The 24,731-nt window shown below is 42.0% G+C and overlaps 1 protein-coding gene across 4 annotated transcripts in view; it reads left to right on the top strand.

Annotated features, from left to right (window-relative positions):
* Positions 1-24,731, top strand: part of TTC28 (tetratricopeptide repeat domain 28) — a 588,991-nt gene that overhangs the window by 430,909 nt on the left and 133,351 nt on the right. For all 4 annotated transcript variants that reach the window (XM_070770178.1, XM_070770177.1, XM_070770180.1 and 1 more), the window contains one exon: positions 2,604-3,111. In XM_070770178.1, the coding sequence (XP_070626279.1) occupies positions 2,604-3,111 (508 nt within the window). The remainder of the gene's footprint in view (positions 1-2,603; positions 3,112-24,731) is intronic.

Raw genomic sequence — 24,731 nt, 5'->3', positions numbered from 1 at the left:
CAGGGTGACACAGACAGGGACTCTGACTCTAAATCCTGTTCCATCCCTGTACTACGTCAAGCAGCCTTTCTCATTTCGGAGGCTGTGATGTGTGCTTCAGAAACTATATTGTCCTGTCTGGAGCTGCCGGTTTCCAGGACACCCGCATGAGGAGTCCCAGCCTGATGGTGCTGCCTGCGACTGGCAGGTGCCAGGGAAGAACTAATGCAGTCATTCTTCCCTCTTTCCCTCACACCCCAGAAGGGGTGTGTTCAGGAGAGCTTGAGCAAATGAGCTCCTATGTCTCTCTGGCATTTACAGAAATGAAGAACCAGAAGCAGAAGATCCCTGGGCTGTCATTTGGAGTTGCCATAAACCAGAAATTTCTAAGAACAGTGACGCCTGGGGTGCTGTGCCTGCCCCAGGCCTTATAAATCTATTCCCTGCAGCGTTCAAGGGCTCATTGCCTCCAACCAGACCTACTGTTTGGAATTATCTAGTGAATTATTTATGGTTTACACATTTGACAGAGGCTCATGGCTAAGTTGGAAAACACTCAGTTCCTGGCTTACTGCTGGGTCCTAGAAACATCTGTCTGGAAAACCAAGGCTCAGAAAAGTGAAGTTTCTAAAGGTCCCAGAACTCGGAAACAGCAGCACAGTTTTGAACCACGTACGTCTGATTCCAAGCTATACTAGCTCCAGAGTGAGGGAGCCATGTGTTTTACTTTGAGAGCAGCAGAGATTTGCAGATAGGAGGGTTTGTGAACTGTGTTCTCTCTAGCTCCACTTGGGCACAGAAGGACCCCTGCGAGTAAGGAGGGGAGGGCCAGTTACAGAAGGGAAAGAGAGAGACTGAGCCCCTGGGCCTGCGGCAAGGAGGATAGAAGCTCATCGGGTGTGGGGTGGGGAGTTGTGAGCAGTAGAAAGGCCCATGTGCAATGTGCTGACATGAAGTCTTAACCTCTGATCCCAAAGAGGTTCCCAAAGTAGGAACCAGAGGCCAGTTCACGTCCAAGTGGCATGCTCTTGGGTGACATCATTGCTGCTTCTGCCAGAATCATGTTGCTGCAGGATTGTGATGTTCACGGAATTGTTTCTGCTCTCTACCACTTAGAAAAAAATACAAAAAAGTACATTTCTAAGTGTTTATTTCCTCTCTGTTTTCCTCAGTCTTTTTGTGGGACCATCTGTGAAATGATAAAAGCAGCTTAAAGCTGTATGGAACCTTTGGCAAATACACAATTTGCAAGCATCATGAAGATGGTCAGTCTCAAGTGTCTATTTCAGAGGCAAAGAAATAAGGTAGCAAATCACTCACAGCTATAAAATATTAGTAAAGGTGTTCTGAAGCACACAGACGTGGAACACATCTGATAAAGCAGTGCCCTCATCCAGGTGGGATGGCCTTCCCTAGCCTGGGGGCCCTTTTGAAGATTGCTTGCCCATTTGTGACAGTTTGTTTTATCATTTGTTCTGCCAGGATCACATGTTCATGGTAGAGGGAGGGAGCATCCCAAAAAAAGGGGGCTGTGTGGCTCCAGCTGTAGGTTTGGTGAGAAGGGAGAGGAAGACAGGCAAGTTGCTGAATGAAAAGAAGGGCAGGAAATGTGCAGTGTAACTGCCTTTTATGTCTCTGCAAAGGAGTTAGAAACTAGAGGTGAGACTCTAAGACTGTCTGCACTTAGTAAGATTCTCCAACCCATGAACACATGTAACATCTCCTTAGTTATATTTGTTTCCCTTTGGTTCACTATACCAATAAAGGGGCATTTTCATTAAAACCTTTAAGACAAAAAAGAGGTCATGTTCTTTTCTTCAGACAAGAACTGCTTGAGTGGCAAGCAGTGTGAGGCGACCAGAAAGATAGCATCTTTCTGCAAAGAGGCTGAGGCCAGAAGAGGCTAGAGACAAGAACAGCAGAGCATAAACAGCAAAAGCGGTGGGGAGGCGCCATGGGGACCACCCCACTCACAGATGCAGTTGTAACTGTCATTTTCCTCTGGTTCTCATCTCATCTAAGCCCTCCACCACAGCCAGCACTGATGAAGTCACACTGAGAGGGCAAAGATAAGAGAACAGGACCCTCCAGTGGGCCCTGGGTCACAGAATTATCAGTCATCATTCCTGATATCTCCCTTGCTGTTAGTGTATCCATTTGCTTTGGGAGAAGACAAGAATTGAGAAATGCCCAGGAGTGCAAAGAGCCGTGCATGGAGTTCTCCTATGAATGTCCCGTGTTATATTCCATGTAATAATTAATTTTGATTTTCTTCAACATTTCCTTGTAACTGCAGAGGTTAATAGCTATTAACAGAGATATAATATCACAATATTAAAAATGTCAAGTCTTTAAGATGAAGGTTATATGACACACAACCTGTTTCTGTGAGATTCGGTATTGGAAGTTACTGATTAAATTGCCATTGTCTTTTATTAGGAACTTGCTGAGTGGAAGCACTGTTTTTCAGTTCTGCATACGTCTGTAGACCTCTGATAGAGACACCATTGGAAATTATATTGGATGGTTACAGGCAAACTCTCAAACATTTTATCTGCTGAAACAAACCAAAGCCATTTTCTGATGTGCTGCTTTCTTTTCTCTGCCTTATCCTTTCTCTCCAGGCAGCTTCATCAGCCCTGAGCAGTCTGGGCCACGTGTACACAGCCATTGGAGATTACCCCAATGCACTGGCCAGTCACAAACAGTGTGTTCTTCTCGCCAAGCAATCCAAAGATGAGCTTTCTGAAGCCCGAGAACTCGGCAACATGGGAGCTGTGTATATTGCCATGGGTGACTTTGAGAATGCTGTGCAGTGCCACGAGCAGCATCTGAAGATAGCCAAGGACCTGGGGAACAAGCGAGAAGAAGCCCGGGCCTACAGCAATCTGGGCAGTGCCTATCACTACAGGAGGAACTTTGACAAGGCCATGTCTTACCACAATTACGTGCTGGAGCTGGCGCAGGAGCTGATGGAGAAGGCCATTGAGATGCGGGCCTACGCTGGCCTGGGCCATGCTGCCAGGTGCATGCAGGATTTGGAGAGGGCCAAACAGTACCACGAGCAGCAGCTGGGCATTGCTGAGGATCTCAAGGACCGGGCTGCAGAGGGGCGAGCATCTTCCAATCTGGGTAAGTACAGGCTTCCTTGCGGGACCAGGGTCAGGGCCGTGGACTGGAAGTTGCTGGAGTGACCCACTATCTTTGACAGGAATCTGTGTGTTTATTTTCAGTAGTCCTCCTTGCTTGTGTTATATTTTTCCTTCAGATATATTTCCTTGGAGCCTGCCTGCCCTAAATCAAAGGATCCTTTCTGTCATCCCAGCGCTGTGAGCGTTAGAATGCTGAAATACTGGAAAAACAAAACACCCCAACCTTTTAATCTTTCTAGAGAGAAGAGTGAGCAGATTTATCTAATTAGAGAGAAGGGGAATGAAATGCAGATATAAAGCTACGTTTGGTTTAAATGAAAGGGAAGCTGCTAGGAAGTCATCAGTGGAAAGGAATTTGAGAGGATTTTTGTTTAGAGAGATTTCTTTACTTGGTGACTTTAACACGAAGGAAATGTATTTTTTCCTCTCAATGTGTGTATATTCACAAGTGATACAGTATTAGTATAAATGTATCATTATTATTTTTTTTTTTTGAAAAATTTAAGAAATTTGCAGTGTGTTTTGATACACACACTGGGTTGGGCACAAGGTTTGTTTGGGTTTTTCCATAAGATGTTATGAATGAATGAATAAGATGAATGAATTTTTTAGCCACTCCAATACTTGGTTACAGTTTTAAGACCTTTATATATTTGGATTAATTTATAAGGAATGGTAAGAGGTGTAAGTATTAGTGTCTGGCTACTTCTTAGAATATTGGTAGCTTTTCTCTGTACCCAAGCAGATATGGGTACATAATGAACCAAGAGAACAGATGTGTTCAGAGGTATAAGCTGAAGTCGTCCTTGAGCCTGGAGCCTATGTTTGTGCCGCAGGAAGTCAGGGTGGGAGAGGACAAGGAGACAGTGAGCTTGTTGGCACTAGCGCACGCTTAGCAGGTAGTGGCAGTGCAGTATAGAACTCAGTCCCCTTTGCTTATGTGACCTACAAAACCCTACTTCTCGGCATATAATTTTAGCACTACTTCTTCTTCCCCTCTGCCTCCACTTACTGTAACCATACGTTTCATTAATATGGTTGTTAGAATAAGTCTGACAAATCCCTGAAGATGACACTGAAGATGAGATCAGAATGAGAACCTGGAGAATCTGATAAAAACTGTAGAAATAAGTTCTTGGTATTATATATTCATTCAACAGATTTCAGGTATTTATTGAATCATTACTGTGTGTTGAATCCTGGAATAATTGCCTCAAGTGATAGAGAAGTTTGAAAAAAAAAATGCTTGGCCTCAAAGAACTTGTAATTTAGTTGGTAAAATAAGACTAACCCACAGGGCAACGATGGACTCCCTACAGAGCAGAGTTAATGATGTTGTTGCTGTGAGATTCCCAGAAGGGAGTCCCTGAGGAGTGGGAGTAGTCTGGAAGGCTTCTTGGAGGGCATGGCACCCAGGGGAACCTTGAAGAATAGCTGAGATTTGGCCAGAAATGGGATGGCATTGATGGCAAGGGGAATGTGATACAAGGAACTTGATACGATAGGTTGGCCTGTCTGAGGGACAGTGGCATGATTAGCCTTCAGGAATGTGCTAGAAGATGGTAGAAGATTATAAGATTATTATGAAAAGTAGGCAAGGAACTGCTAGCGAACAGGAACTCCTGAAGATTTTGAAATGTAGGAGGGAGAACACTGACTAGATGTTTCAAGAAGACAAGTTGGGCAGTGGCATGTAGGAGAGGCTGGAGGGCTTGGAACCTGGAGTGGAGAAGGCTGTGCCTGTTGGACAGTTCATCTTGTGTCAGAAATCTATCATTTTGATTAGTTGTATTTTCCAAAGACTTTGTTCATATAAATTGTTGGATTATTGGCATAAAGTTGTTTGTAATACTTCTGTATTTTCCTTTTAATGCTGGTAGGATATGCCCTGTTTCATTTCTGTTATTGGTAGTTTGTATTCTATACCTGTACAACAGCCCCCTCACCCTTTTCTAGATTATTCTAACTAGAGATTTATCCATTTTCTTGATCTTTTTAAAGAACCAACTTTTGTTGTTGTTATTTTTTTTTCTATCGCTTGTCTTATTTTTTAATTTCATTTTTTTGATCTCATTTTTAGTATTTTCTTTCTGCCACTTTCTTTGGGTCCTCTTTCTAGCCTCTCAAGGTTGTAATTTAGATTATTGATTTTAGACCTTTCTTATTTCTAATACAAGCATTAAAAAATATAAAATTTCCTCTAATCACTGATTTAGCTGCATCCAATAATTTTTGATATGTTTTTGCTTTCATTGGGTTTAAATTATTTTCCAAAATATTTTATGATTTCCCTTTAAACCCTGTGTTGTTTAGAAGTACCATTTAAAACATTTGGGATTTTCCTACTTTATTGTTACCAAATTCTGGTTTAATTCCATTGTAGTCAGAGAACATACTTTGTAGTATTGCAGTGGGTGTCTCTGCAGGGGCTGTTTTGGTCAAGGTAGTTGATGGTTATATATTGTTAGCATCCACTGTCTGGCATGGCCAGTGCCCTCAGGTAAACAAAGACTCTTAGACTGGGCAGTCTAAGGGTTATAGAGTGCCTCTGAGAGCCAAGGGTAAAGGCTGGACCTCTCTGGGCAAGGTTAATTATTTACTGCATAAGTGCATATTAAAATTTAGATATAATAATTTTTAGCTCTAGAATTTCCATTTGGTTCATTTAATTAATATTTCAGTTTTCCTAAGATTTATGTGTTTATTCATTACATGTATATTTTCCTTCTCGTAGGCAGCTCTAGTTATTACAAAAGCTTATAAAATCTTGCTTCTAGTTCCATGTGGATCATCTCAGAGTTACACCCTTTTGATTGCCTGTTGTTGTCATTACTTTTTAATAGCTTGACCGAGGTATAATTCACATATCATACTATTTATCCTTTTAAGGTGTGTGATTCAGTGGTTTGTAGTGTAGTCACAGAGTTGTGCATTGATTGCCTTTTGTTTCGAGTTTTTAGTCACATTTTAATGTACTTTTAGATATGGAATTATATCCAACATTGTCAGTGATATTTTAGAAAGACTCTGGATTCTGATATAGTTTTCTTAGCAGTATTGACTTTTGTTGTTGTTTTACCAGTTAACTTAATTCAAACTCCAGATTCTGTCTCCCTGTGATTTCAGGCAGCTGAAATCTCTGTTCAGTCTTTCAGCTTTCATGGAGCTGCTTAGGTCCCAGGTGCTCAGACAGTAAAGAATCTACCTACAAGACAGGAGACCTGGGTTTGATCCCTGGGCTGGGAAGATCCCCTGTGAAGGGAATGGCAACACTCTAGTATTCTTGCCTGGAGAATTCCATGGACAGAGAAGTCTGGTGGGCCCCAATCCATACAGGTCACAAAGAGTCGGACATGACTGAGTGACTAACACACACACACACACATTCGTATTTCATGAGTTAAACAGAGATTTGTGTAGAATTTATACTCAGAATTCAAGGCTCCCCACTGTGACTCTCTCTGGGATTTTGCCTTTGTGTTTTCAAACCAGAAAGATGGTGTATATATACTTGAGTTTTAGTCTCACCACATAGCTCTGGTGGGGTTTGCCCTCTGGTCCCTGCCACCACAAAATGCCCTCTGGCAATTCAAAAATGGGAAATTGACCTAATGCCATTCCCTTCTGCAAAGAGTCAACTCCAACCTTGCTAACAATTTCTCATTGCTTTTGGTTGCACACCAATGTTTTTAGGTAAGTTCCTTCCCCTTCCCTCTCTGTACGAGCCCCCTGCCCCTTCCACACCAACCCTCCTGCCCCCTGTCAGACTCTAACTGTTATCTGTAGGTGGGTGTGTCTGATAGGAGCTGCTCCTCCGTTACTGGAAGTGGAACTCCTCCTATCTGTTTTGCTATTGTTCAGTCGCTCAGTCATGTCCAACTCTTTGCGACCCCATGGACTGCAGCACACTAGGCTTCCATTCCTTCACTATCTCCCAGAGTTTGCTGAAACTTAAATCTATTGAGTCAGTGATGCCATCTAACCATCTTATCCTCTGTCATCCCCTTCTCCTGCCCTCAATTTTTCCCAGCGTCAGGGTCTTTTCCTATGAGTTGGCTCTTCCTGTCAGGTGGCCAAAGTATTGGAGCTTCAGCTTCAACATCAGTTCTTCCAGTGAATATTCAGGGTTGATTTCCTTTATGATGGACTCATGTTTGGTGGTGGTTTAGTCCCTAAAGTCATGTCTGACTCCTGCGACTCCATGGACTGTAGCCTACCAGACTCCTAACCCACTACAATTTGATATGTACCTTTTGTACCCTGAAAAAGATCAACGGTGGTTTCCTGCTGGCTCAGTTGAAAGATCTCTTGATCTCACCTCTAAATTTCCCTAATCAGTACACAACATTTGGCAGGCTTTACTCTTTGGTAAAATTCTCTCCTCCTTCAGTTTCTGGGAAGCACCACTGTCCTGATTTCTTCTTGGCTGCTCTTTCTGTACCATCTTCATTGGCTTTTCTTTAAGAGGGGGAAAAAAAAAAGAAAAGTTACAAAAGTGGTACTTACTTTTGTTAAAAATTCTTACACTATGAAAGGGTATAAAGTAGAAACAAGAGGTACACCCCTTACATTCTTTCTTCCGCCACACTCTTCAGAGCTAACTGCTGTTGGCAACTTGGTGAGACTCGTTCCAAACCTTCTTATTCTGCACGCAAACACACAGTGGTACAGTCACATATGTAAATATACACACGTGTGCACAGGTTGGTCCTTTTTTAAAAACTTGGATCATGATGTATATCCTTTTCAGCCACCTGCTTTTTTTTAGCCCACTTTCCCTCTTGGGCTTCCCTCTGTGTCATTATTCCGATTCCCTACTTTATTTTTAATGGCCGTTTTCCATTGTGTTGCCATGTGTTAAATGTGGGAGTTCTTGTATTTTGTTCCTGATTCTTTCCCCTTCTTTGTATCTTGTTCTTTATAATTTACGCCACCACACCTTCAGCTGCTGCTTCAGCACACATTGTTTCTAAACTTGTTTTCACCAGGTCTGACCTGCTGCCTGAGATTGTTTTCACATCTTCAGCTGCCTAGTGGATGCTTCTTCTGATTTTCATGCTGATCTGACTAAGTTTGTGAGTCCAAATGGGAAATATCTTTTTCCTAAATTAGCTGCTTCTCCTAGCTTTTTTATTCTGTTGATCACAGCCCCATTCTTCTAGTCATCTCTATTAATTTTCTATTGCTATTGTAACATATTGCCACAAGCTTAGTGGTTTCAGACAACACAAATGGTTTCTCTTACAGTGCTGGAGATTAGGAGACTGAAATTAATTTCACCAGGCTGAGGTCAGCGTTAGTGAACCTGGTTTCTTGGCTCTAGGGAATAATCAGCTTCTGGTGGCTGCCTGTGTTTGTTGGCTGGTGGCCTCTTCCTCCAGTTCCAGGGTGTGCCACTCCAGTCTCTGCCTCTGAGTCATCATATTACCTTCTCTTCCCACCCAACTCCTCTTGTATCCCTCTTTAAAAAAGGCTATTGTGCTTACATCAAGCCCACTTAGTAATCCAGAATATTCTTTTCAAGATCCACAACTTAATCATACCTCCAAAATCCCCTTTGTCATGTAAAGTAACATCCACAGCTTCCTGGGATTAGAATGCAGACATTAGGGAGGGAGGGGTTTGTCATTCAGCTTGGTCATACCATCCTGACTTAGAAATCTAAAGTCATCTTTGATTTCTTACCCCACCCCACCCCCTTTTTTTCAGTTGACACTCAATCTATGCTATGCTAAGTCACTTCAGTCGTGTCCGACTCTGTGCGACCCCATAGACGGCAGCCCACCAGGCTCCCCCATCCCTGGGATTCTCCAGGCAAGAACACTGGAGTGGGTTGCCATTTCCTTCCCCAATGCATGAAAGTGAAAAGGGAAAGTGAAGTCGCTCAGTCGTGTCCGACTCTTAGCGACCCCATGGATTGCAGCCTAACAGGCTCCTCCGTCCATGGGATTTTCCAGGCAAGAGTACTGGAGTCGGGTGCCATTGCCTTCTCCGGACACTCAATCTAGCAGTTGTCAAATAAATATTCTCATTGAAGTGTTTTATTTTTCTTGCTCCTTTCCTGGTTGCCCAGTCTGTTGCAATAACCAACTAGTTGGGTTTTCCTCACTACCATCCCCTCCCTCCATGTGTCCTCCATCCCACATGTCAAGAGTAGACCAACCTTCCTAAACTGTACCTCAAAATGGGGCCTATCATGGTTTCCATTTTTAAATTCTGCTGCTCCTCTGTCCATATTCTTTACCTAAAACTGCTTTTCCGTCTTCTCTAATCAAGCCCCGCTGGCTGTCCTTTCTTGCTTTAATGTATTTTCTCAAGCTATTTCTTCCAGTTAGAAGAACTTCTGTGTCTCTATTTTGCTTGTCTAAGGTTTGCTTATCTTTTTAGTATTATCCCAGACACCATTCGTTTCTTGAAGCCCTCTCTTGATAACAAGAAAAGTTATTTACCTTGTCTGAGTCCTGAGTCTACTTTAAAAATTTCTCTTATTCTATGTCTATTTAATCATAAAATATGGTTATTTGTACACTTGTATAATTACCTCCACTGGATTAAAACGCGATGGATGTGTGAACGAATAGCATTCAACTCCATGGTCCCTGTATCTCTGAGTATAACTGTTGAGACATAATGAGAACTCAGTAAGTGTTTATATGATTAGACTGGATGAGTCAAAGCTCATGCCAAGATGTTGTGCCTTGGTGGGATTGGAAGAATAGTGGTGCCTTTGGAAAGAAACAGGAAAGCTGAGAGGCGGAACTTGCCAAAACCTGTTCCTTATCAAATGTGGTATGTTTGTTTTGGACATGCCCTGTATGTGTTTCTCTGGATGTAACATGAACAAATAGAACTAGAAACAAGTATTAAGATGGCATCATCCTAATGACACCTATAAGGTAAGAGAGGAAAGCCAGTCAGGGAGCCTGAGTCAGGATCACAGAGGGTGGAGGTGATCCAGGTAGAGTTCAGGGAGAGGAGAACCTCAGCATGTGGAAGGCATATCACTTGTATCAGAGAAGCCAAGGAGAATGAGATTTGAGTCACTAAGAAGGTTTTTTGACCTTAGAGGCTTTCTGTGCATGTCTGAGGGAGAAGCCAATAGAACTTACGGAGATGGAGAAAAAGAGAAGATGGAGATGATGAGAAATCTTTGCCCTTTGGTGGTCAGCATGTACCAATATTTACCATCCACCTTGTAGTTGATTTAAAATAAAGCAAATAGAAATTATTTAGACTCTTTAGGTTTCTTATGAACAACAAAGAATCACTTAGGTGTTTTCTAAGTATGTCTTAATTGTGAAAATAACGCTAATGTAAATTTTGCCTGAAAAAATGTTCATCTTGTCTTTTTTATGCTCAAAACAACAGTAGTTGCGTGATCTTATTTCTGTAGCGTCTGGTTTTTTGGTAACCTTCTTTATGGTTCTTATTTTGGTAGTTTGGAGTCAAATCTGCTAGGCTGCAAAGTATGTCACTTGAGTCAGGACTCAGTTCAAGTCCTCTTTCTCTGATCGTCCCAGATCTTCTCACTCGTGGGGGAGGCAGGCAGCAGTGCTTCTTGTTTTTCTTTGAGATAAGCTGCAGTTAGAGAAGTGAGAATGGGGCGCATTAGAAAGATGGCTCCTCCCTCCCATCCTTCCTTTTTTCTTTTTCTTCCTTTCTCTTTCTGGATGAAGGTGACCACTTTGCTTGCCACAGTGCCCCTGAAACACATACAGAAGTGAACATATTTCAGAAACTACTTCCCATGCACAACAGTGTCAGAGCTGGTTCTGTTTCTAGTATTGGGTCAGACATGAGAAATGAAAAGTATTTTTCAACAGGGCCCAGGGTGAAATACCTAATTATCTATGGAAAATAATTAAAAAATTTAAAATATCTGTGCCTTTTGAGTCAAAAAGATGTTTGATATCTGGAAAGTAGCTTATTTGGGAAAGAAAGGGAAATGGGAGTTGTTTTATTTTATATTGGAATTATTTTATTTTATATTGGGATGTAGTTGATTAACAATGTCTTAGTGTCAGGTGTATAGCAGTGATTCAGTTATATGAGTACATGCATCTATTCTTTTTCAAGTTCTTTCCCATTTAGGTTATTATAAAATGTTGAGCAGAGTTCCTTGTGCTATACAGTAGGACCTTGTTGGTTATCTATTTTAAATATAGCAGTGTGGGACTCATGTTCATTAATTCATTTGCTCACTTAATCATTTATTCTTTTGCACAACAAATATTTCTCGAACATTAGTTATGTGACAGGCACTGTGCTATCTTTTATGAATAAAGCTGGCATAGTTCCTGTCCTCATAGAGCTTATGGTTTTTCATTTACCAAGCTTATACTGAGATCTGCTCTGTGTCACATATTTATATTCATTTTCATATTTAATCATCTCCACAAACCTATGAGGTCAAGAGTATTAATTAATTTTACATATGAGAAAATCACAGCCCAGATAGATTTAAAAATTTCTTTATCTATTTGGTTTCAAGAGACCTGTAGCATAAAAGATTTAGTAAGATCTCATAAAATGATGTGGCTTCTTTTTTCCCCATGTTTTCAAACCAACGTGGGAGTCATGTGTTTTGGTAAAAGTTTGGTAGCTATCCTGGTGGGTATACACACAGTACAGCAAGATAATGGTCACCAAAAGCAGGACTCACAGCTGTTCTAATTCTAGGATTTAAGAAATATCATCTGAATAACTTTTATAAAAATTATGTTTACAAACTCTGACAATGTGAATCAAAAAATTCTAAATTCCCATAGGAAGATGGAGCAGTATTACATGTTGTATACATAACAAACACACATTGTACCTTAATTATATCGTATTCCTGATTACATTTTATGAATTAAGTAATTACTGTGAACACATGTAAAACACAATATCTTGAAAAATCTTGTAATATGTTTCTTTTGTAAGAGAAAAAAATTCTGTCATATGGCAATCACTCTCTTTTACCTATTTTTCACATTGCAATTTTTATATGTTGGGTTTTCTTTAGGCAGAGAGAGGTCTAACTTTACAAGTAAAATGTTAGTAATTGTAGATAGTAATTAATTTACACTCATTGGGTATTTATCTTTGAACATCCACAGTATGATTTATGAGACTGCTTTCAAAATAGCCACTTAAGATACTAAGATACTGAAGGGTCCATAAGACCTCACAAAGAAGTTCTTGCTACAGCAATGTAATTCCATAACATTTGTGTTTTATGAAGTAGATTGGTATTTATGAGGTATACTATGAGGTATATTGTTATTATTCCTTTTCACTGATGAGGTTCCAGAGATTAACGAATGTCTGTAATTCACCAAAGGTTGTGGAGTAAGAGGCAGAGTTGAGTCTAGACTTCCAGTCTCTGGTTCCGGTCCTCTGATCCTTCCATGAGGGAGCATTCCCCCTGGAATGGTGGGTGGATTCCAGAGGGAGCCATGCTGAGGTTACTTAGCCTAGGGCGAAAAGCCACACCCACCCTCCATCCAGAGGAAGATGAGAGAAGAAGCACACAGGAGGGCTCTCGGCCACTGTGAGCGGCGGTCCCAGCCTGTGCTCCCCGGGAAGGACAGGCACCGTCAATGGGGGAGCAGGCCTCTCTCCTCTTTCCCTGTAGGGTCTATTTTCTGTTGATTACTCACACTGAACTAGATACTTTGTGTATGTTATTTCATGTCATCTTCACTACAGAGCCTTGTGGTAGGCATAGAAGTAGAGGTACTGGCCCAGGATCGTACGGTTTATAAGCAGCAGAGGCAAGCTCCAAACCCAGGTTTACCTGCTGTCATCTGCGACAGCTCACAGCCTCCTCTGAACCCCATGCACTTAATTGAACTGTTAGTTCTTACTTGAGACTCATAGACGAGACTACACAGATTGTCAAAGTCTAGTTAAGATCCATGCTGTAGGAAGCCAAACCACACACCTCTGCTTTCCTTTCAAAACAGTTCCTATTCAGGTCATGAAAAGGGGAAAAATGTGTCCCACAACCTGAAACAGATTTTTCTAGACATCTAAAAAAAAGTAACAAGAAAGTGCTTTCCCTGTTTGAAAGGAGAAATGAAAAATAGAGAGCGTCAACCAGAGCAGGAGGTTTTTCTGATCAAGCACCGGAGGACTCACAGAAAATGATTCAGGCCCTCATTACGGTGGTGACACACACATCCTGTGCTGCGCCCCACACCTATCAGTACCTAATAAATATTAATAATATTTATTCTCTCCTTTAGGTCAAGATTTGTCACCCTGCTTGTCTAGACATTGCCATTTAAAGGGAGCTGTGATTTGCTTACAGATATAGCACGTCTGTAAACATGTGAGCGGCGACGGACAGGGCAGTAAATCTTGGTCAGCGCTGCACTTTGGAGGGTTGCAGCCGAGGCTGCAGAACTGTGGTTGGAATAATGAAGTGGGTGCTCGCTGCCAGGTCCCAGGGTCTGTCTCCAGCAGGCAGAGCCTAGCAGTAAATTAGCTTATGTTTCAGCTTGGCAGTTGGCACTTGGTTCATTTGTAGATGCTAATTGTAATCTGATGTTATCAGCAGCAGGTAATTGAAATGGTCTTGATGAATTACTTAATTTCTTTTAATAGCTGAGTCTTCAAGAACTGAATAAAGAAGATAAGGTGATCAGGAGGAAAATACAACAGCTCCATCTTTCTAATTAGTGCTTGGAGGTTTTTTCTTCTTTACACAAATGATTATGAACATGTGAGGCTGAATAGGTTTATGTGTCAAAAGCCCCCATGGGGGCATTTCCCACTAGTCAGCCTAGTCCTGAGCATTGATAACACTTCTGTTAGGACTTCAGAAGGGAACATTTGAGTGATTACTTTGGAGAACATTGATTTCTGAACACAATTTCGTTTTCCCAGACTTTGGTGGGCACTGCCTTCCGGGGGTATTGCCACTTTGGCATTCACTGAGCTTTCAGCCCTTCTTGCATGGCTGTTCTGTGTGAGCAGTGCTACCTGGCACTATGCTGTGAGCAGGGGAGCCTCACAATGAGGTTTAGTCGCTGGCTCCTGCCACCCACACCTGGCGCTGGCACACCTGCCCGTCCCTGAGTCTTTCCATCTGTAGCAGCTCCTGTGTAGCCATTTGCTTTGCCAGCAATGGTGGGTGCAGATGTGACCCCAGGTCCTGCCATCTGTGCTGGACACTGCCTGTTGGACCTGTGCCACATGACTGTAGTGGGCTTTGCAGGGTATTTCTTGTAGAAACATTTGGCTCTGTTTTAGTCTCATGTTCATTCCTTAAGGAATCCATCTGTTTTGAGGTCAGTCTGGAGGAATTTACTTTTTGATTAATTTTTTGAGAAAATCAAAATAACAGTGGAAAAAGTTGAACATTTGAACTGGGTCTCTTAGCTAGACATTCAGATGACGTCTGTGGTTCTTCTTCATGGTGAGTTCCTGTTACAGGTGAAGATTCCAGGTCTCTAAGTCGCCAATACGATATTGGCAGTATTGCCTTTGATGGTTTATGCATTGCAGAGATACTGGTACTGTTCTACTTCTTGATCTGGGGTGGTAGTTACATGGCTGTGCTCACTTTTGAAAATTTGTTCAAATGTATGCTTAAAATTTCATACCTTTCTGACTGTATATTATACTTTAATTAAAGGTTTACTTTTAAAAACACATTGCTGTCTGTGGGCAGAGTAGAATTGGAATGTTATGCCTTTCTTGATCCTGATCCATGACCATGGCCTTCACCACCATACACCAAATCCCCAAACTCAGACCTCACTTCCATCTGAGACATCTGTTTATTCCTGCTCCCTAGACAGCTCCATCTGCCCCAAATAGGCCTCTGTCTTAAGTCTGTGACTTCATGAATTGACTCTGGGTGGGCTCTTGGATGGGAGCAGAAGGACCAGCCCATGATTAGAAGCTTGAAATGTGCAGCCTTGACCTCCCCATCCTCCAAAGCTAGGAGAGGAACTAGAAATGGAGTTTTTAATAATAATTGATCACGCCTATATGAGAAAGCCTATAAAATCCTAATAGTAATCTGATATACATCATGAGAAACGCTGGGCTGGAAGAAGCACAAGCTGGAATCAAGATTGCCGGGAGAAATATCAATAACCTCAGATATGCAGATGACACCACCCTTATGGCAGAAAGTGAAGAGGAACTAAAAAGCCTCTTGATGAAAGTGAAAGAGGAGAGTGAAAAAGTTGGCTTAAAGCTCAACATTCAGAAAACGAAGATCATGGCATCTGGTCCTATCACTTCATGGCAAATAGATGGGGAAACAGTGGAAACAGTGTCAGGCTTTATTTTTTTGGGCTCCAAAATCACTGCAGATGGTGACTGCAGCCATGAAATTAAAAGATGCTTACTCCTTGGAAGGAAAGTTATGACCAACCTGGATAGCATATTCAAAAGCAGAGACATTCCTTTGCCAACAAAGGTTCGTCTAGTCAAGGCTATGGTTTTTCCTGTGGTCATGTATGGATGTGAGAGTTGGACTGTGAAGAAAGCTGAGCACCTAAGAATTGATGGTTTTGAACTGTGGTGTTGGAGAAGACTCTTGAGAGTCCCTTGGACTGCAAGGAGGTCCAACCTGTCCATCCTAAAGGAGATCAGTCCTGGGTGTTCATTGGAAGGACTGATGCTAAAGCTGAAACTCCAGTACTTTGGCCACCTCATGCGAAGAGTTGACTCATTGGAAAAGACCCTGATGCTGGGAGGGATTGGGGGCAGGAGGAGAAAGGGACAACAGAAGATGAGATGGCTGGATGGCATCACCGACTCGATGGACATGAGTTTGAGTAAACTCGGGAGTTGGTGATAGACAGGGAGGCCTAGTGTGCTGCGTGTGATTCATGGGGTTGCAAAGAGTCGGACATGACTGAGCAACTGAACTGAACTGAACTGAATCTGATATAGGGGGTTCAAAGAGCTTTCATGTTGGGGAACACACCCACACCAGAAGGGTGATGCACCCCAACTCCACGGAGACTCCTCTGGAGAAGCTCCTGCGCTCAGGATCCTCCTAAGGTTGGCCCTGTGTTTCTCTTCATCTGTCTGTTCAGCTGTATCCTTTATCTTGCCCTTTAATAAACTGGTGTTTGTGTTTCCCTGAGTTCTGTGAGCTTCTCTAGCCAATAGTCAACCCTGAGGAGGAGGTTGTAGGAACCTCCTGTGTATAGCCTGTTGGTCAGAAGCACAGAGGTTGAGACTGGTATCTGAAGTGGGAGTGGGGGTGGTCTTGTGAGATTGAGCCCCTACCTGTGGGATCTGACGCCAGCTCCTGGTAAACAGGGTCAGAATTGAGTTGAATCCTAGGACACCCAGCTAGTGTGTAAGACTCACTTGTTACCTGGGGACATCCCCTAACACCAAGCTTGATGACCAGCAGTGTTGGAATGAAATGTTCTGTGCAAGTGTACAGGAGACTTGGGGAGAGAGAGACAGTGGGAAGAACTGTTTTTTTCCTAGACAGGAAGGCAAACACTGAGACTTTTTCATATATACACCTAGCATATATATTTTTCAATAACCCTAAACATTCAGAAAGTATTTCTTGAGCACCTACTATGTGCCAGAAACTGTTGCCAGTGGCTGTGTGGTAAATAAAACAAGCATTTTAAGTCCTTAAAGGAGGGGTACTGAGTGACTTCAGAAATTATTATATGGGGTGCAATTTTAATTGAGGTAGGGGGTGCCAGAAAACTCTTCCCTAAGGAACTGGCCCCAGTTGGTGTTTCTAATGCTGTTTTCTGTCACCCTACCCCTCACTCACTCCTCCGAACCTCTGCACTCGGTCTTTCCTTTACAGTTTTCCTCACGCCATTTCTTCTGCCCTGAGTAGTCCTTCTCCTTCTGTCAAGGCTTTGAAGTCTTGCTTATTCATTCAGACTTCAGTCAAATGTCATATTACCTTAAGCCTCTCAGACTCTTCCAGGAAATTTAGTGTTCATCTGTGATCTAACATTTTGTATATGGCACTTGTTAAGCATAATTATTTACCAACTAAATCATAAATGCCAAGAATGGACAGGATAGGTTTCTTAGGTTTTTTTTGTGGTCTTATTCCCTATTAGCTAGTAAGTGGCCACACCAAATATGTATCTTGAATAGATACGGATGATAAGAGCCAAGCACTGTGGGAAATTCCAAGAACTAATTACTGAAGTCTGGGGGTCAAGTTACTGACCTCTTTCATAGCGACTGTGTTCATCCATCGTGCCTTGCTGCTTTAAGTCAAGGTATAATTCCCGCTGCTTCTGATCCCGTAGCACAGGTGGACTAGTCCTGGGAGCGATGGCAGTTTCTGTACATTTTATACTGGATTTTCAAATTCCCATTGGTGTAAATGATCTCTGAAACTCTCTACTACTTTAAAAAACAGAAATTCTTTTATTTTTTCCCTGGAAAGACAATGTATATGGAAGCTGGAACTTGATCCTAAGGGCTTTTAAATGAACCAAAACTATAATCAGCTTGAGAAATAGTTAAACCAGCAGGTGGTGATTAGGTTTTATGATACCATTTTAATTTTCCTCGCTATGGTCAGTAGGAATACTGAATTGAGCAGATATTTCTTTCTTTTACATAGTCTTTTGCTCTATGATAACTGAGACAGTCTGAGAAGCAGGCAAAGTAATAGATTAACCTTTCTGGATTTTTATCCAAGTAGTATACAAAGCATGGTTAAAATAAGGCCTTCTGTGCAGGTTTGAAGAGCCCTAATATTTATTACTTCTGAACAAGAAAATCACCAAGATATCACACTCTCTCTACTTTTAAGTGTATAACTTTACAGTTTATTCTCCTCTGCACTTATCATCTAGTCTTAGGAAACATACTAGTTTCACTTTTTAGGTATTCAAATAACAGGTTCCATAGAGAATATATGAAAGGCCTTTGTGATCTTTTCAGCACACCTGTGAAGTGGCTTAAAAGTCATGATAACAATAAGTCATTTCACTTTTGGAATGCCTCCAGTGTTGCTAACACTTTTTGGGGGGTAGCTTTCTCTGCAGGTTCATTGTTTCATTTTAAAATTCAGAAAGATAGTGCTTATTATTCTCATTTAGAAGTAAAAAAAACTGAAGAACAGAGAGATTAATTTGTTAAAGGTCCCACAGCAAGTGTGTGAGATTTGAGCCCAGAGCTCTCTGGATCTAAAGTCCATGATCTTTATAATACAGTGTCATGTGGCCTGCCTCTATAAAGAGAGTGGCTACAATTATTTACGGAAAGGGAGAGCTCTTGCATTTTTAAGTAGCTAGGACCAGTTGACATTTTAACTGGAAAAAAACTGGAAATGAGCATTTTTTTAAAAACCACAGCTTCTTTTCATTCTCATTCACTTATCCCCACTTCATGCCAGGCACACACAGGTACACCTTCAGACTGACACCAGGCATGCATGTGGCTACTCATAGACCACAACCTGAACTCACTTCTGTTTCCCAGCATGAAATCCACAAGAGGCTCAAGTGTTTAAGACTCTCTTCAGCATAATTAGTAATTTCACGGTGCCTTCAAAAAGTAGCTTTCATCGAGAACCATTTTCAGCATGTCGTTCCAGAAATTCTTCTTAAGGCTCTCTCTGACACAGCAGAAAATGCATTTGTTGAATTGGATTAAAGCCGAAATGCAACTTTTAGTTGGTATTGCTGACTCAGCCTGTCCTCATTTGACTTTCAAACAGCTTTGTTAGCTCCTGAATACAGGCTCTCAGTTTTCAAGGGATTTCAAAAAGTAGTCCTTTCTGCCCTCCTTTGAAGAGTTAAGTTACTCTGGGAAGCGAACACTTTCATTTTCAAGTAAAAATTGCATTGGTGCCATTTAGAATATTTCCAAGAGCAATTAAAAAGTGAAGTAAATGCTTTGTTGTTATCTGTCCAATGTGCTTGTAAAGCAAGCCCTCATCAGAATGGCCCCAGTGGCAAAAAAAAGTAACAGATTTGTGTTCCTGAGCCAGAATGTGAGAATTGGCCACTTATTTGAAACAACAGCAGTTCTCTGAGTTTCCCTGATTCCAAAGGAAGGTCCCATCAAATCCATTATTTAATACCGAGTAAGACAGAGACAGCTTATACCATGGCCCAGCTGTTGGAGTGCTCTGAAGGGAGGGATAATATGCTCCGTACTCGGTAAGCAGAAGGTAATGGACTCAAAGTTGTCAAGCCCTGCACAACAAGGGGAAATCTGGAGTTTAACCAGAAATTTCAGACTGTCAACCTTAACAAAACAGATGGTGTTCTTCAGTTCGTGGCACCATCCGGCGAGTTGGCATGTCTGCCTTGACAACTCCTGGTACTTCTTAAATGCCTGATGGAGAAAGACATTCTCTTTGTCATCAGTGAGGAACTCATACTACTTTGTGTGTGACAAAGGGAATAAGAAGCATCTATATGCTGAATCTTTCAGTGAACACTTTTGTGATCTTTATCCCCTGCTCCCATTCTGACCTCCAGGGCTGTGGCACTCTGCATAGGAATCCTTTGGGACTGTTCTTTTTCTTTCTCCTGGTGATGTAGAAGCCACTCAGCTCATATGCTGATTTCTCTCCATTTTAATCACTAAGAAGCCCCACTCACAAGTGGCTCCCCTTCTCTGCCAATATGATGGCTTTTACAGTGTTGTAAAGCTAGGGTGACTATAGAATTTATCACCGAGCCAGTCTAGGATATAGGGTATCGAGTCACCCTATGTCTGGCATACATGTAAAGAACCTGACTGCTGAAATCAGATGTCCTGGCATGGGATCCCAGCTATGCCACTTAATGACTTTGTGACCTTGGACAAGATGTTTAGTTGTCCTCTGCCTCAGTTTCTTCATCTGTGAAATGGGCATCTCCCAAGATGGCTATGAGGACTGAATGAGTTAATATGTGTAAAGCCTTTGGAACAATGCCTAACACATAATATTCAAAATTGTTTTCATCATTGTCATCATCATAACTTTATATCATATGTGGGAAGATGCTAAAAGAAAGATGAAAATGCTACTGAAATACATAGTATTTCTTACCCTTCAGAATATTCTGATCTACTATAAGTTGAAGGTGGTTATCAGGGGCCAGCAATCCATGTTGTTCTTTGATCTCTTCATCTCTTTTTTTCCCCCCAACTTTTTGGAGATCTAACTGATATTTAACATTGTATAGGTTTAAGGTGGATTGTGTCATTATTTGATACATATGTACATTGCAAAATACTTCACCACAGTAAGGTTAGTTAACATACCCTCCACCACACATAATTACCATTTTGTTGTTGTTGTGAGGTCATTAAAGCCCTACTCTCCTAGTGAGTTTCAAGTATACAATAGAGTATTGTTAACTTTAGTCATCAAGCTGTACATTAGATCCCCCGAACTTATTCATCTTATAACTTAAAGCTTGTACCCTTGGACCAACATCTCCCCATGCACCCCACTCTTCAGACACTGGTAACCATCAGTATACTGTTTCTAGGAGTCTCATCTAAACCAGAACATTGACTGAGGAGAGCTGGCCCCAGATTCTAACTCTGCTGCACTGTTTACTCATTTTTGGAGTTAAGTCATTCAGTTTTGAACACCAAGAAAGGAAACACACAAACCAGCCTGATAAGCTCATGTTCTGTGGCTCAGAGATTGGCTGAACTGAGAGGGCCCCAAACTGAGCTCTGGGCCTCAACTTTGTTTGGCAAGTTGCTTTCCCTTCCTGAGCTTTAAATTTCTCACATGCAAAAAGAAAAAAGCACCATATAATATCTTTGTTCTTTACAAGATGGTTTCTAGGCTCAAAATGTGAATGTGAAAATGCTTTGATGAGTGTTAGCTCAGGTGGCTCAGTGGTAAAGAATCTGCCTGCAATGCAAGAGACATGAGTTCAATCCCTGAATTGGGAAGATCCCCCTGGAGAAGGAAATGGCAACCCACTCCAGTATTCTTGCCTGGAGAATCCCATGGACAGAGGAGCTTGGCAGGCTACAGTCCATGGAGTCACAAAGAGTTGAATACAACTGAGTGACTGAGCACACATTCACAGGTACTAAATAGGAGTCCTATCATGTGACTCGACTGAGACCCTAGTAGTTAGTGTGGGGTTTTTTGTCTAGTGTTACCGTGTGAGAAAAAGGTCATCCTGTGGCAGGAGCTTTAAGGAGCGTATTTTCTTGTGAGGCCACAGCCAGAGGTCGGCAGAGCATGGCTCTGAAGTGAGGCGAACCTGAGCTCACCCCACCTCAAAGCTGTGCCCTTTCAGATGACTTAAACTTTCTGACCCTCCAGTTCCATCCTGAGGTGTTGTGAGGTGACCGCGCTTGTAAGGTGGCTTCCAGGAGCCACACGGGTGCTCTGTGGCACCCTCGTGATGCCCTGTGCCCGACACGCAGGGACTGCTCTGTGTGTTGGCTTCCTGCAGGCTGTGGGCCGCCCTCTGATGCATTTGTATTCCCAGGGCTTAGTGCTAGCTTGTTAATCTTTGATGCTGCATGAATTAATGAGTAGTGCTTAGCACATAGCAAGCACTCAGTAAATGGTACCACTGTTAGTATGCTCCAAAGAGATTTGTCTCTTTTAAAAATCAGCTTACAGATGTCTGCACTCATCTCAATTAGCTGGATGTTAAAATGCAGACTTGGGTAAGGAATGACCATAGCACAGCAATTTTTGGCTTTCCAGAAGGTTTTTACCAAAGAAAGACAACTGCCAGTTGTTTTGTAATGGTAAGCCCAGATTTTCGAAACTCTGACCAGCACTCTCAGCTCATAGTCTTGAAAGAACTTGAAGGTATACCTGGTAGATTTCCAAACCATCTATTAAGCCTGGTAAAGCCATGGCTTTCTGGGATTCTCAGTGGGGAGGGAGACTGGCAGCCAGGAGACAGAAAAACCTGAGCCTTGGTGTCAGACCAGACTGGGTTTGAATCATAGCTCTGCCATTTATGAACTGTGTGGCTTTGGGAAAGTTATATAACCTCTTCAGACTTCAATTTCTTCATCTGAAACAAGGAGTTAAGAGTAGAGCCTGCAGGGTGGGGCCAGGGGTAGAGCGCCTGCGAGGATTCAATGAGCCGATGTGTGTGGAGCGCTGCGCATTGTACCTGGTACACAGCGCAGGCTCAGATCGTGGCTGGCGTTGTGCTGAGGGTGCCTGCTCCTCGGGGCCCTGCTGGCGCCACTGGCTGTGTTTCCCTTCTTTCTTCCCTACTCCTTTCCCTCCTCCTCGGAGTGATGTCAAGGCTCTGGGGACATTTAAAGCAGTTCTCTGTAGAAGACTTGAAGATTCCTCACCTAGACAGATGACTGGAGCTAGTTTCTGTTGTGCTCTGGGATTTGCGAGAAGAAAAGTTTCCTCCTATCCTGGTGAAAAAATAACTTTCTTCCCTTATATGGCTTTAAACTTGTGCTGAGCCCCTTTTTCCTGTTTTCACATTTTAGACCTTCTATGTGATCTTGAACAGCATTTTGTTTTCTTCTGAGTATGTTTGTAATAATTGCAGAAGCAGGGCTGCTTTCCGGCTGCCTCTGTGCTGGGGCTTCCCCTTCCCTTCCTCTGTTCTCCCTCATCCACAGTGCACCTTGAGGAACGAGTCGCACCAAATGCTGCCAAGGAAGAGCAGTCCTGCCTAAGAAACATGCTTGCCTGTGTTTGCTCTCATGCTCATTACTCCTTTTGGGGTATATGCACATATACATACATATGTCCACATACATACCTATGCCAGTGCTCTCAAGTTATATTTGAGAAGAAAGAATCCTTAGAATCACATTGGGAATGGTTGCTAAGCATGATCCAGCTGACTTTCCAGTTCTTTATTTCTAAAGTATTTCAGTGCTATGTTCTTTTTGGCTTTTTCTCATTATGAACATTGACCCACAGAGACAGTTTTTTATTTCATTAATTTATCCATTTACCCATCTATTCACCCATTCTTTCATCCATCTGTCCATGAAATAATTTTTGAACACCTCCCTGCCTAAGGCACCATTCTGCAAGATGAAACCTAGTGGCTTGGGAGTGAAGAGATGGGGTTTTAGTTCTGGCTCTGCCATTAACTCAGTTTCCACAGAAAGGAGAAGTAACATGGTAGTTCAGAGAGCTCTTTCCCTCTGACATTTTGTAATATATCTCCAAAGAAAAGTTGACCACTGCCTGGGTGCTGTGATTGAAGGACATTTCACACCTCTTGAGAATCATGAAAAATGTACAGATGGCTCTGTTGTGTGTTTAAGCACTTTAATTTATGTCAATATTCAAGCTTTCTCTGCAAAGCTCACTTTATTCTGGGGAGTCTCATGGTGGTCATGGTGTTTATAAACGACAGTATGCCCATCATATCATTTTTGGCTTGTCTGATGGTTTCCCGCATGTTACATTTCGATTTTGTAAAACCATTAACAATGGCGGACAGGGAATGTCAGAAAAGTCCAATCCTGATTTCCCTTCTTTGCCTTTCTTTTGTTCTGTTTTTATGGCTCCAGTAACAGGAATTTTATTACAGCAGTTTGTGTCCTCAGCTCTTTTGCTGAGGCTCTGCATAATTTATGATCTAGATTCCAAAATGTTAGTGAATTGCTCCACCAGAAATAATGGAATGTGACAGCAATGGATTCCACATTCTTGGCCCAAATATTTGTGTCTGTGGTTTACAAGTCATTTCAGACCACGATTGCTACACTGCTCAAGCTGTTACTGAGAATGAATTCTGACAAAAGAAGAGAATTGAGGCAATTATAAAAACACCAAATGGTACAGCAGCGTTGTGCTTACGAGTATCAGGAAGAAGCGCATATCTCCCTCCCTCCATGGTTCACCCCTCGATTCTTGGCCCCACTGCTGAATATTAGATATGTGATTTGGATCTCAGAGTATCTCTTTTGTGGAAGGCATGCACGGTGGGTGAACCACGTTTACGGTGCACTCATTCTGCCTCAGTAGAGTGGGTGTGTGCCCTAATGATGCCTCTTGGAGGCGTGTCTTCCTTTTTAAGTTTTACCTTCCCAGGATGATGACCCCAGAGCTCCATAATCTCTTTAATTCCTTTTTGTTGAAATTATTTTTATTAGATATTATTAGCTATTTCAGAAAGATCTGGAAATAGAGCCTGTGTTAAATGTAAAATTATTTTAAATGACCAAAAATTGCAGTTACTTTAGAAGTTCTGAAGAGATTCTTTCGGTGTAATACATGAATCCCTTGCTCCCATGTTGATGTGGCTTTTGTTGGTGAGTCAGGATAAGTTTAGTAAGAAGGATCTGTAAGAAGGATCTGGGAGGTTTTTTTTGGTATAAAATTGTCCTTTGTATGGAAAAATAAGATAGAAATCATCTTAGCAGATTGGTCGACTCTTGATGTATAGTGATTCCTGTGACCAAAGACACAGGTGTGTGGACAGGAGCTGGCACAGGGGTAAGGTGTCCTCTTCTCGTAGGACACAGAAGCTCTTTTCTGTGGAGAGAGGTTGGTGAGTTGTGTCCACAGTCAGTTGGAACCCTTACTCTATGACCTTACCACCCAGAGCACGGACAGAACAGTGAAACAGAATGTGTACATGTGGATGTATATACGTGTCTGCTTTCTTACTATACCCTCCAGTGAGTTGTGATGAAAAACACAAGCATTTAGGTTAGTTTGTTCTTTGT

Source organism: Bos indicus, chromosome 17 (assembly GCF_029378745.1).
Source record: "Bos indicus isolate NIAB-ARS_2022 breed Sahiwal x Tharparkar chromosome 17, NIAB-ARS_B.indTharparkar_mat_pri_1.0, whole genome shotgun sequence".
Taxonomy (NCBI): domain Eukaryota; kingdom Metazoa; phylum Chordata; class Mammalia; order Artiodactyla; family Bovidae; genus Bos; species Bos indicus.
Note: the sequence above shows the minus strand (reverse complement) of the source record. Positions and strands in the feature narration are given on the sequence as shown.